General features: G+C 40.1%; 1 protein-coding gene across 1 annotated transcript in view; it reads right to left on the reverse strand.

Annotated features, from left to right (window-relative positions):
- Nucleotides 1-14,058, reverse strand: part of LOC131079299 (protein RETICULATA-RELATED 5, chloroplastic) — a 146,089-nt gene that overhangs the window by 86,008 nt on the left and 46,023 nt on the right. Inside the window, exon 3 of the mRNA XM_058017207.2 lies at nucleotides 5,391-5,520. Within this exon, the coding sequence (XP_057873190.2) occupies nucleotides 5,391-5,520 (130 nt within the window). The remainder of the gene's footprint in view (nucleotides 1-5,390; nucleotides 5,521-14,058) is intronic.

Here is a 14,058-nt window from a genome sequence, read left to right on the forward strand (position 1 = left end):
TTTTCTCACTCCAGAAGGCATAGGGCGGAGTTTAAGAGGCATGACCACCAATTGACATGCTTGGGCGGAGTTTTGATGTCCTTACCATCTTCACCAACAAGTTTGGGCGGACTTTGGAGAGTCTACAAGACAAGGCGGAGTTTTGAAGCCTCTCAAGGCGGACTTTAGGAAGGTCTCCTTGAGGGCGGAGTTCTATGCTCCCTCTTCATAGCCTCTCCAACATGCATGGCGAACTTTAGACACCTCTCAACATGGCAAACTTTTGGTCTACCTCCCAACATGGCAAACTTTTAGACATCTCCAACATGGGCGGACTTCCAGACCTTTGCTCTTCAAGGCGGAGTTTAGAGGGCCTTCAACTTCACATGCCTTCCTTCTAAGGCGGACTTTTGATGAGGCTTCCACGCTTTCTTTCCCCACTGCACAAGTCATAGGGCGGACTTTGGTGTTACCTTTTCCTAGAGCGGACTTTGGTGAGTCCTCTAGCTTGGTGCTAGGGTAGGGCGGACTTCTAAGGATTCTCCTCATGGGTGGACTTCTAGACCTCTCCATCATTTTGCTAGGGTAGGGCGGACTTTAGAGATGGCACCAAAGATATGGCGGAGTTTAGACTTCCCTCCCCTTAGTCTTCCTAACCTATGGCGGACTTTGGAGGGTTGGCCACCAACATGGTAGGATAGGGTGGAGTTTCAAGTGTTGGCCACCAAGGTGCTAGGATAGGGCGGAGTTTCAAGACCATTCACTCAGCAACACCTTGGGCGGAGTTTTGGATGACCAGCACCATGGGCGGAGTTTTGGAAGGTGTTCTCCTTGGGTGGACTTCTGGGTGACCTCAACCAAGGCGGACTTTGAAGGTCTTCCTCATGCATGGTGGACTTTGGTGTTCCCTCTCAGCCTGGCGGACTTTGGTGTTCCCTCTCAACCTGGCAGACTTTGAGCACCTCTCCATCATGGGGCGGAGTTTAGAGCTCTCTCCTCAAGGCGGACTTTTGGAGGCTCTCAGGAGGGCGGACTATATATGAAATATAACATTTAAGTATAAGAGGTTATATTTCATATATATTTTCAGGATGTTTGAGAGTGGTTTCGGACCTCTAGGACTAATAATGCAAAATCTAGTTTTTTGAGGATTCTCCAATTTTCCAGACTTAGTCAAATGTCAGGATCAGGATGACATTCCAAACAGCCAAATTTTTTAGAAAAAATTCAAAATTTCACAGCTTCATCAATTTTAACCGGATTAACTTGAAATTTGAAATCCATGCCTAGGTGGATCATCTGAGGCATCATGCCCCCTAAAATCTAGGGATTTGGCTTTTTAGGTCAAAACTTGGAATTTGAGTTCCGGTCGAAGCCGGCCAGTGGTGTAAGTGCAAACCCTAGATTTGCATCCTGAAAAAGCAAAAAGCAGTATGATCCCTAAAATCTAGGGATTTGGCTTTTTAGGTCAAAACTTGGAATTTTTGAGTTCCAGTCGAAGCTGGTCAGTGGTGCAAGTGCAAACCCTAGATTTGCATCCTGAAAAAGCAAAAAGTAGTATGATCCCTAAAATCTAGGGATTTGGCTTTTTAGGTCAAAACTTGGAATTTTTTAGTCCCGGTCGAAGCTGGTCAGTGGTGCAAGTGCAAACCCTAGATTCGCATCCTGAAAAAGCAAAAAGCAGTATGATCCCTAAAATCTAGGGATTTGGCTTTTTAGGTCAAAACTTGGAATTCTTGAGTTCCGGTCGAAGCTGGTCAGTGGTGCAAGTGCAAACCCTAGATTCCCATTCCGAAACAGCAAAAAGAAGACATCCCTAAAATCTAGGGAAAACTTTCTAAAATTAGCCGTACCGTGGATCGGGCTGAAAATGTCAAAAACCAAACTTCCTAAAAAATAGGAAAAAGCGAAAAAGCAAACATTCTAAAAATAGAAAGTTGTCCAAATTCGTCCAAATCAATTGCGATCTTCGTCCTTTGGCCTTTCTAGGCACTTTGACAGCATCCGGAATCTGGTATCACTTGGCTTGCAAAAACTAGCTTTCAATCTCTAGGACTTGAACCGTTCAAAACTGAGCAAGGCTTGGCAAAAAAATGAAGCGGAAGGCCACGGGACACTAACAAAAACCCTAGAAAGTGGGAAAAGAGAGGGTCCCCATTTGCAATGGGGCGATGTGTGAAAAAGGTCACAACACTACACAGCATTGATTATTCAGCAGTTTATGGTGACAATCATATATCTCACATTTCAGTATTTACATATGTTAATTAGGGTTTAATCATTAATCTTCTTGCATCTATATTTGGTGCTGCCATTTGACATCGGTTTATATTCAGTTATTTGTAGATTGATTGATGGTGGCTTTGTGTGTGAGGTGCTTATCAATCTGTGCAAGGGTCTCAATAATAATTGGTATTAGACACTATGTTTTGTATTTCATACCTATTGCATAGATAGGAATCTTAAAAATTGCAGAGTTCATAAAAATATTAAAAAAGGACATTACACTTGGGAACTACACAAGTGATCCATAATCAACTACAAGATTATGCTTGTGTCAAATAGTAATCAAAATAAATTTTAGCCCATGCTATGTTACTTGAATTTCCATTCAAATGATAGTGGAATTCCTTAAGAGTTAGAGTGTGCTTTTAATGTGGAAGAACAATTTATCAAGTGTGAATACAAATAAATCAAGGAATTATCAAACCATACAGAATCACTAATTTATCTTTGAAACCTCAAGACAAGATATTTTTTGTTCTTTCCTTGGAATATTGAAAGTGAAACAATTCTAGCGTGAAAGATTCACTCCATGTGTTTCCTATCATCCTAGTGCTCTCTAGCATCAGATATCTCCAGCCACACGAGTTATGTAATCCTTCTGGAATTTTTTCCATCTATGCTGCCCTCACTCTTTGTGTATTGTGCTTTCACTCTCTCATATATCTATTGAAGACACATTCACAACGCAATGCCTCCAACAATTCAATCTAATGTCCTCAAGCCTTAAAAAGAGGTTAGAGAGTCCTCACCATACGTAATAAGAATCTAGAATTGGAATTAAAAGATCAAATACCAAACTATTCAGTTCATATTCTTGTTTTGGTTGTGGGGATGAAAGTGCTCTTTTAGAAGACTAGCAGTTTTGAAACTGCCTCTTTAGGTAGCCAATAGTTTTGAAATTGTCCCTTGGTGGGACCGGCAATTTCATACTACTAGTTCCTAGGGTGTATTATTGCACCTAAAACTTCATAAGTGATTCATTCTGCTAATGTATCATCTTCCCTAATTTTTTATGGATCAACCCCCATCTAGGATGTGTTGTGGATAGGGAGACAAGACATCCCTCCCCTCCCAATCATTCCTTTTTTTAATGAAGCTAGGAAATCTTAGGGGTATCCCCATATATTTTCTTAAAATTGGGAACACTAAAATCATGAGGATGTCAAGGCAGCCCCCATGCCTGCACCTTTTTAAGCAGCCAACACATATGGAAGGCTTCTTGTGAGCTAATCAAAATCTCCCTTCCAAAAGTATACCAATTTGTTAGCCAAGCTTGTCAAATTTCTCATTCTTAAGGATATTGATAGATACAATTACATGTCTCCAATGGAAGCTTTGGAGTATGGATTTATTGGAGTGATTGATCAAGAGCCTATTGTGCATGTTACCCCTTTTTCAGAGGTTTTAGTACTTCCTCTAGTGCTATTTTTAGTGGGCAAGGACAAACAAGATTATATTGGAGGCTGGTGGCACTGGAGGATGGAGGAATTTCTATCATCTCAAATTAGCTATCACTTTGAGATGGTCCTTTGTATTAGAAACATTTTTGCTTTCCAGTTGCTTTCTTTTTGTTGTTGACAAATTTTAAGAGTACATGTATTGTGAAATTTGATATTTGGAGACGGGTAAGGGATTTGGTGTTGATCTCAATATGGATTGTTGCCCAACAAGTTCATGAGACTGTGATCGAAAATTCTACCCTTCTGAGGGTCATGAGACAACTTGATGGAGCTCTGTGAGTGCAGCTCACTATGGACAGTTGTCCAATAATTCAGGAATTTGTGATTCGAGAGTTTGAAGAAAAGAGAACTCAGGAATTCAGCTTGGAGTTACACCCTTCCAACAGTCATTTAGCAGCTTAATGGAGTTCCACCTAATTCAAGATTCGCTTCTTCAAAGAAAGATCTTCTCAAGAATGTTTATCTATTTTATGTATTCAACAAGTTTTGTTATGTTATCCCTAAGGGGATCCCTTGGCAAGGTGAACTTTGAGATTTTAGGGGTACTTGTGCATGAACAATGTAATAAGGGGGGGGGGGGGGGCGGGGGGGTGGGGGGGGATGTCAGCATAGATGTTAAATTACTACATTGTTTAACTATCTATTGCCAGTTATATGGTTACCGGTTACATAGTTATGTCAGTATGATGCAGTTGGCAGTTGCCAAATTGACTTCTCCTATTTATATATGTATATATTCATATAATAATATTAATGAAAACATTTTAGTATTTTACCTTGATCATTTCCTCCAAACATGGTCTCCAGGGTTCTCAATAGCTGCATTTTCTTAACAAGGTATCTCAATTGTAGTTTATTAGTTTTAAAATTGAATTCTAGGGAATCATTAACAGTGCTCTAGGTATTTCCAATGCAAACTGCTTAATCATTGACATTATACAATCTGCCCATTTGAAAAGATATTGTTTTAACTTTTAGCATGTAATAATTTTGTAGTAAGAAGCTAGCATTAATAGCAATGATAATTGAGACTCTTGGAAGTTCTGTAGGTAGCATCAGAAGTTTGGGCCCCAAAAGAAGAACCAGATTTCTAAGACAAAATGATAATCACTAACAAATCAAGGAAAAAAGCATGTGTAATTTACTGATTATTGTCCTGCTTTAATAGTATGAGGACATTGTTTTCTCATAAAATAAAACTAAGAAGCATTGAAAGATTACCCAACTTGAGAACTTTGAAAGAAATAATCTCACAGTATGAAAACACTACATTTAACAGACTACTAGATACATTTGTCTTGTTAGCAGGAAATGTTGCACTTGTTAATGATACAGCAGGAGTCCATACTGTAAACATACTTTTGAGTAGCCCTCACCTTAAATATGCATATGAAACTGCACATTGAGAACCTAACAAAAAAATAGAAGAAATTTCGAGAGAAACAACTCAAAAGGAGTATTATAATGCAATCCAAAAACTATTCTCTATCATTATAAGTTAATCAAATGCAGGTCTGATCATACGTGCAACAATGTTAAATTACTTAGTCATGGTTTATATTTAGCATTTTCTTCTTATATTGTCTATCATTCATTGATTTTTAAAGAATTCTGCCTTTTGCCTAGGTTACATAAAAAAGAGAAGATGAGGGTGTGCTTTGAAACCTCAAGAGGTGCACCACAAGCAATCAATCGAACTCCATTTGTGCAGCAATATTGCAGAAGAGGCTTATACTCTTCCCATTGTTGTACTGGCCAATGTGATATGAAAGACTTCAGATCGTTCACATTTATCCTGTTAATAACAAATTACAGAACTTGTCAAGAAAATGAAAAAAAGGAACAAAATGCACCTCCATATTCATCTGTAGCCATAGAATCTTTCTCATACGCATCTCTTGCCTAACCCCTTGGAAGACCATGAAGAGGAAACTAATTTAATCTCTCAGATGACAAGTTCACACAAAAATCAAGACAGACATCATTATAGACAAGGTAAATAAAATGAAAAATAATATTTTCCCTATCAAAACTCAAGGTTTAGATAGGTGATTGTTAGGGGTCAATAACACACGTTAGTTTATAGTTGGTTTGGGTGTTTATGTTTTGTTATGTATGAGTTGCCGAGAGGCTCCCGTAGGGTAGTTGGTAGTTAGTGATGGTTGGCAACTTGGCCAACTGTCGAGTCTATATATGGTATGGATGGAACCTTGGCAGATTAGGATTGTACTGGCATATTTGAGAATCCAATAAAGATATTATTATTCTGCCATATCTGTTTTGTAATTGTTATTTATGCTTTAATATATGTTAATGATATTGTGATATGAATTGTTGGTACGTGTGGAATATCTCTGTTTCCGTGAGTTTACCAACCTCACCGTAAGGACTAAACATTTTGGCGTTGTTGCCTGTACGAACCTAGAGATAACTATGGCTGCAGGCAAAAGGAATTAATGGGTCGGCCATTTAACCAGCAATTAACTGTCGTAGACAGTGACACACATGAAGAAAGTACCGCGAAAGAGGCACGAGAGGATCAATTGACGACAAACTTGGTAGAGTTGTGGGACATGTCGATCATGTAGTACGTGCAGAGGGAGGCTCAAGAGAGAGCCGTCTCTGAAGGCATGGTACGTGGTGAACTCACTGTCAACACTCCCGTCTTTGATCTACTCGGAAGTATTCCAAGGTTGCTTGCCAGAAATCTAATTGCACTCCAAGACCGAAGAGAGGAAGCTACACGGGAACTCCGTCGACAACAAGTACTCCAAAGGTACGAAGAGCGGAACCGTAGGGAGGAAGAGGAAAGGGATACAAGTTGACGCTTTACCCTGTTGACGTGTATTTTGTACACAATCATACACAGAATAAAATACCGACAGGCATCTTATCCTCTCTTGAGAAAATAGTCTCTAACTACTGAAGATCTGCAAAAAGGATCAGTTAGATGGACTCCAAGGTTCTTTTAGTGGGGTCTCCACGTGTGGACAAGCTTTTTAGTGGTATGATGTGATTTGCTGTTTCCTTCAAGGCTTCTTACGGATTCAATGGTTCGAAGATTTCACTAATCTAAAAGGAACTTTCAAAAAAAAAGGGAAAAAGGACAGGGTTTAAGAAAGTCTAATCTAGCCTAACCCTATGAACGACTTAGCATGAATGAGATTTGGCAAGACTCAACCAATTTCAATTTTGCCATAAGATAACAACTTAACTGAAATTAGTGCGATCTTCTAAGGTAATAATGGTGTTCAATGCATCAAAGACCAAGGACACTACTACGAAGGTACATATCCTAGATGCGAAAATGCTTGAAGGTTAAGGACTCAAAGTGTTTTCCAGTCGACCACGCAAGGCGTTCCTACAATCAGCAAGAAGCTAGTGGTTTGGATTGCGAATCCTACCAAATATCAAATCTCACACTTAGTCTTTCAAATTAACAAACTACTTTGATTGAGCGTGATTCAAGTACATCCAACAACCATGAAGATAACTCAAGAAACTTGCAACAAAACACCATAACTTCAATATTTTATTGATTTCTAAGTCATCATATACAACAATTGCTTGAACTTCTCTCTTCAAGACTCAATCTTGCTACAAAATAAAATTGCTTACACTTCTAATCTCTCTATTTCACTATCTTTCTATTCTTCTCTTACTCTATTACATCTATTCTATTATTAATGAAATGGAAAATGGGGGTATAAATAGCATCCCCAGTTACAATGAAAGGTCCAGATTGAAAGTAAATCAATGGACAAGATCATGACACCTAAACCCTAATTAGGGTTTGTTACAAATGACCTCCTTTTTACTGAACAATATTAAATACATAGCCAAATATTAAATTTGGCACAAAAATCTAGGAGGTATCAACCAATGAGAAATAAGATGTCATGTCATCTGTAACAACCTTTCATCTAGAATCTTATTCCCTTTCCAATTCTCTTTCTTAGCATATGTAATGAATTTTGCCACGATTCCTTCGATTTCTGTGCTTGGAATCTCGGGAAGATTCTTGATACTCTCTTCTAAGTGGATAACCTGATCAAATGCATCTAGAAGAGTTGTGTCCCAAGTAGGTTCAAGTTCCTTCGTTCTATCAATCAGGAGCATGGTAGCATACATCTGATCATATTGCTCATCTGTAACATCTGCGTCTTTGCGAAAGATGATCTTGATTCTATCTTCAAATTCTTGTAAATCCACATCTGTCTCGACCTCGATCCTTCTGCCAAGAATGGTACGAAGTACCTCAAATACTCTGTCCTGGATCGGATTGATCACTTCCTCAACTTGACCACATCTAACATTGATGTCCTCAAAGAGAACACTCTTTATATGAAGTAAGGTTGACCACTGAAACAAACTGTGAGAATCACCTTCCAAGATCTTCTCTTGTGCTAAAATTCTTCTGGATGTATGTCTTATAACTTTCAAGACAGGGATGACAACGTCCTTGGTATGGGCAAATGCAGCTACTGTTGCCATCAATCTGTGGATTATCTCAAGAACTTGGATAGCCTGATGGGTGATCTTCGACATCCTTGTAACAAACTCAATAGCCACCGTGTGAGATCTATCCATCCAATTACATGTACGCTGGACCATATTCCTGAATCTTTCTGCTTCATTGATTGATTGAAGGGGCAATGCCTGCAATGGTGATCTAACTGGATCCTGACGTCCCAAAGGTTCATTGATGTGACTGAAATATGTCCTCCATGCACCGACCTCTTTCTCAAGCTTTCTATTCTTTTCTACTTCTTCTCTAAACTTATCCTTCAATGCCTCAAATGTGTCGGTGGCATCATCTAAAGTCTGTTCTACTGTGGATGGTCCTAACTCAATAGTCTGTATATGATAGTCCTCTGCTAGGATCTCACCCTCATATTTGTCTGCTGCCGGTGTAGCTATCTGCAGTTTTCTAGATCCAGTCTCATCTCGAATCATCTTGGACATCTTTATAGCCTTCTTCTTCTCTGTTGTCATATGTGAACGTCCCACGAGGCTCTCTAAATCAATTGCACTGTCTTCATCCTCAATTACGATCACCTTAGTCAATCTTTCCTTCAACCAATCTGGGATATTTGATCTTGTCTCTTGAACTTGAATTTCTTTATGTACTATTTCTTCTTGTCTGGGAGGAGATGTTATTTCGTTATCATTATCTAAATCATAGTCTTGGAGAGATCCATCGGATGAAACATGCTGTGCCTGTTCCTCTTCCTGTCTATCATTCTGTACCATCGATTCCATGGATTCTTCCACTCGAACTGTTCTATCCTCTGGCCTGGAAGAAGTACCTGGTGTTTGATCTTTGTTAGCACCTTGCTTTTTCTTGGAAGGCTCTTTCTTTTCTGATCTTTCCTTTCTCTTTGAACCTCTCGAATGGAGATTGCCCTCACTGGCACATCGAAGGTTACCTTCACCTGAATTCCTAGGATTAGGATTGCCTTCACTAACACTGGCTCCACCTTCGGCTGGCTTTTCTTCCAAAGTAAAAGACATGGCTATGCCTTGTTCTCTCAACTTCTGATGTTGAACGTCCACCCATCTGCGAGTACAAGACAAGACTGGTGCCATCAAATCATCTAAATCCACGGCCTCGGGCTCATTCCAATTCAAACTTATTGTTTTGCTCTCTCTATCATATGAAGATTGGATGTGCCTGCCGTTGTCCTGAGCTTGGTCGGCTACTCTGTAAATCTTACATTTCCTGATAAAATCCAAAGGCAATCTAGAATGTATCTTACGTTTCACTTCAAGATCATCTAGGAGATTCATCATAAAATCTTCAATTTGGTACTCATGTCTAAATCTTCTACCGACTGTCTCCTCTAAATGTCCATGAGGGTCAAAACTATTCCTCCAAGCAAAAGATGAAAAAGAATACAAGGCTAACTCCCTCTCTGCGTCATCCATGGCTGAGACATTGGGACATACCTCAACCGAATTACCCAAAATAATAGGTACCTGAACTCCATTCTGATGTCTGTGTCTGAATGCCTTCACATATGCTACCAACTGCCTTGTTACTTCAAGTAACACAATTCTATCTGTAGGGTACCTCGGCAACATGTATGGAGGTAAAGGACATCCATACACTCTAATGTAAGTGAACTTGGGAAACTGAATGAACCAAGCACCGTACCTCTTGATTAACTCCTGGGCATCCTGAGATAATCTGTTGTGAATCCCTCCTTGCAGCGTCCTGGTGATGTTCATCGTGAAAGTATCATTGATTAACTTGTAGTTCTTCCCTGGTGGATGATGCAAGTGGGTATAGGATTCACAAACTCTGACCTCGCCGGGTCCTCTTCCAATCACTCCTCTGTGAGGTAGTCCTGCGTACTCAACGCTCCTGATTAAGGCATAGATGACGTATGAACTCATGTGGAAGGACTTAGTAGCCCTGAGTCTTCTCAACTGTACGTCTAAGCAATGGCTAATTATCCTAGCCCAATGTATTGTACCCTTTCCTTGAACAATCACCTGGATGAAGTAAAACATCCATTTCTCAAAATAGAAGGCATGAGGTGCTCCCGTAACTCTGTTGAGCATGGTGATCAAATCTCTGTACTCCTCTTGGAAATCAATCCGGTGTGGTGTGTTCGGTACTTTGCTCAGACGGGGACGACTCTTGAGTAGCCAGTTCTTGTTGATTATGCTTAGACAAGCATCTGGATCATCATCGTACACTGATCTGGCTCCTTCAATGCTCTTGTATATCATGTCCCTGTGCTCTGGAAGATGGAAGGCTTCACTTATGGCCTCCTCTGAAAGGTACGCCAAAGTGTTTCCCTCATTGGACACAATTGTCCTGGACTATGGATTGTAATGACGGGCACACTCGATCATCAACTCGTGGCACTGAATAGCTGGAGGAAAACCGGCCGCCTTGATAATGCCACTCTCTATTATTCTCCGGGCGACAGGTGATGGCTTGCCGATGTAAGGGACCTCTCGGAACTTCTTCGTGCTAAAGTTTCCCAAGTTTGTATCTCCAATGTTGCTCCACTTGGACACGATCTTGGTCTCCACTTCTTCGGTCTTCTGATCTTCTTTCATGAGAGCCGAGCGACTGGTGGATGCTCCCGCCTTTGGGGTCGCCATACCTACACAACATTTCATTATAAGAAATAGATTTTGCAATAAATAACGTAGATAAGAGAGATAGATTTTAGGAAACCTCATGATAAGTCCCTAGAGTTATCATTTCCTAAAATACAACGATTGAGCTAAGAGATTTAAAATTCAAAATTTGAAATATGACGATGAATGAATAAAACAATAATAATTAAATCGCCATACCTCGATAGAGAGCTAACTCTAGAAATGCAAAAACAAAATTTGCCTAGGCAAAATTGAGGTATAAAGATAATCTTCAATATGATCCCCTCAAATTTGATTTCGCCACCTCTGGAGAGAATGTGATCTTCAATTATCACCTTGGACGTGGTCTCAAATGGATCTTCAAATTCGCTCTTGGTGTGGTCTTCGAATTCGCACCACCTTTGATCTTCAATGCAATTCGCACCTCTTCAAACACACTTCGCACGCCTCACACCACCTTGGGAATGTCTACGCCACCTTTGGTTTGAAGTCGCACCACCTTTGGAATGTCTAAGCGCGCCACCCTTGGTCTTCAATGCAATTCGCACCACCTTTGGAGTGTCTTCGCCACCTTGGATAAATGAAACTCGCACTATATTCGCCTCTTGTCAACTCGCATGAAGGAAGGTAAAATAATGATGTAGAAAATGATAATTCTACCCCCCTTATATAGCGCTTGCATCCTTTACCCCTTAGGCCGACTTAATAAAAATAAAACCATTTTCTAAATGATTTGCAATGACATAACAAGGCCGACCTCCATATATGAGCGCTCAAATCGATTTTTTTTTTTTTTTTAAATAAATAATTAACTATTAATGCCTTGCGTTTTTAAATTGCAAATTTCGATTTTTAAATAAGGCAAAAATAATTAATAAATGTTAACGCCATATTAAATGCCAATAAAAAATGGATTTTCAATTTTTTAAATTGATTTAGCATTTAAAGAAAATTTGAATTGTTTAATTTGGCGCCACAAAATATGAAAATAAAGGGACGTACCTCATCGCTCTGGTCCCTTGAAGAGGGACAGGAGCGATCCATGATTTTTGGCATGATTCTTGTGTTTTCAACATTCAACCCCTTCATTTCCACGTCCCAAATCAATCATCTGGTGGTCCTTCGAACTTGAATTTCTTCCTTGTGCGAGCAAGTGCATCCCATGACCATTATCGCCCTGGTCCCTTGGAGAGGGACAGGAGCGATCTCCATGTTTTTGCTTGAAATTCTTCATTTTGGTACGATCCTTTCCTTGCATCATCTTTTGAATGTCATTTAAAACCCTGTGCGTCCTTGATTTTCAAAGAATATCATGCGCTTTGTCTAACATCGCCCTTGTCCCTTGGAGAGGGACAGGAGCGATTTCCATGTCTTCACGTTCACCTTGCATTTTTGACCTTCGAAATATCATTGCTCGTGTCCTTTGCGCTTATTTCCATTGGCTTTCATTATGTGTTTGGATGCATTAAAGGGACCATCGCCCTTGTCCCTTGGAGAGGGACAGGAGCGATCCATTATTTCTCCTTGATCTTGGCGACTTTTAAACTTCGATCCTCTTTGCAATGTCCTCCAAATGTCGTCCTTCGCACTTCCTAACCTCGCCTCGCCTTGATCTTTGAAGGAACGGGAGTGTTTTAATAGTATCGCCTTGGTCCTTGTCCAAAGGACAGGAGCGATGGGAGACTTTTACCTTGATTAGCAATGTTTGGACGTTTAGAACTCTTGCAAATTATCTTCAAACGATGTCCTGGAGTATATGTAATCTTGTGTATCTTTGTCTTTACGTAAATTTTGCATGGATTAATCTAATATATCAATATCGCTCTAGTCCCTTCCTGAGGGACAGGAGCGAAGTTCATCATAATATGTTTGTTCTTGTTTGCACCAACTTGCAATTATCTTCATTGCGTGGAATGATGTCCTTTCGACCCTCTTGGTAACTTGAAACTTGTTTGCCTTTTGAAATTTACGCCATTATGTAGATATCGCTCTGGTCCCTTGGAGAGGGACAGGAGCGATCTAGGTCTTTAGAGTGCAAATCCTTCCATGTGATGACCTTTGCAACGTTGCGCTTGATGGAAATGCCTTGAAATGTCCTCGCCACCCTTCGTCCTGGCTTGGATCGGCCTTGAACCTTGGAGGGACGACCTTGAACTTTGGAGGGACGTATCATCACCATTGTATCGCCCTGGTCCCTTGGAGAGGGACAGGAGCGATCCTTCCCTTGTGGCTTTCATCTCACTTTGCCATGCTCTAAGTTTATATTCAACGGATTCGTCCTTCTTTACTCTATCCGTCCATGCCTTGACATTGTTTGTAATTTTGCAAAAAAGGCAATTATATCAAAAATCGCTCTGGTCCCTTCCTGAGGGACAGGAGCGAACTAGGCATTTAACACGGGTATGGACGTCCCAAAAATCTTCAATTTATATTCAATGTGCTCGTCTCATGTTTTCCCTTGTTTTTGAACGTAAACTTGCCTCGACCCTTGTCTGGATTTTGCAAAATGAAGGAAATCGCTCTGGTCCCTGGGAGAGGGACGAGAGCTACAAGGTACCTCGCCCTGGTCCCTTGGAGAGGGACAGGAGCGATTTAGTCAATATAGGTCATTTTCCTTCGTTTTTTGCATCTCAAATTATATTCATTTGGCAAAGTATCTTCCTTCGGATGTCCTCAAATCATTAAGTTTTCAAAATCTTGCAAGGACAAGGCGAAATTTGAATTGTAGCTCCGGTCCTTCACTGAGGGACAGGGGCGATTTTCCTCCTGGAGGCATTTCTGTGCTCATAAAAATCTTCAATTTGTATTCAAATGAAAGATCTTGTCGTTCTCTATCACTTCAAACGTAAAATTTGTCCGGACTCTGCAAGGATGATGAGATATTTGAAAATGAGCTCCCGTCCTTCACTGAGGGACAGGAGCGATTTTGCTCCTACAGGCCAAAATAACAAGATTTTTCACATTTTCGCACTTCACGAGGCGGAAACAAATCAATTCCAATACCTAGGATCAAAATTCAAAAAAGTCAAAAATTTGGTCAAAATATTCAATCAGACAAAAATTCACATTGACGGTCAACACTTAGACAAGTTTAAGCTCTGCATGAACATTCCAATTGAAAATTAGACCATTTTGGCGACATCATTGCATTCAAAATTTGCATTCTAGAAAAGAAAGCTCAAAAGCTCTCAAAAATGACTGGATTTTGGCTTGA

This window comes from Cryptomeria japonica, chromosome 7 (genome assembly GCF_030272615.1).
Source record: "Cryptomeria japonica chromosome 7, Sugi_1.0, whole genome shotgun sequence".
NCBI lineage: Eukaryota > Viridiplantae > Streptophyta > Pinopsida > Cupressales > Cupressaceae > Cryptomeria > Cryptomeria japonica.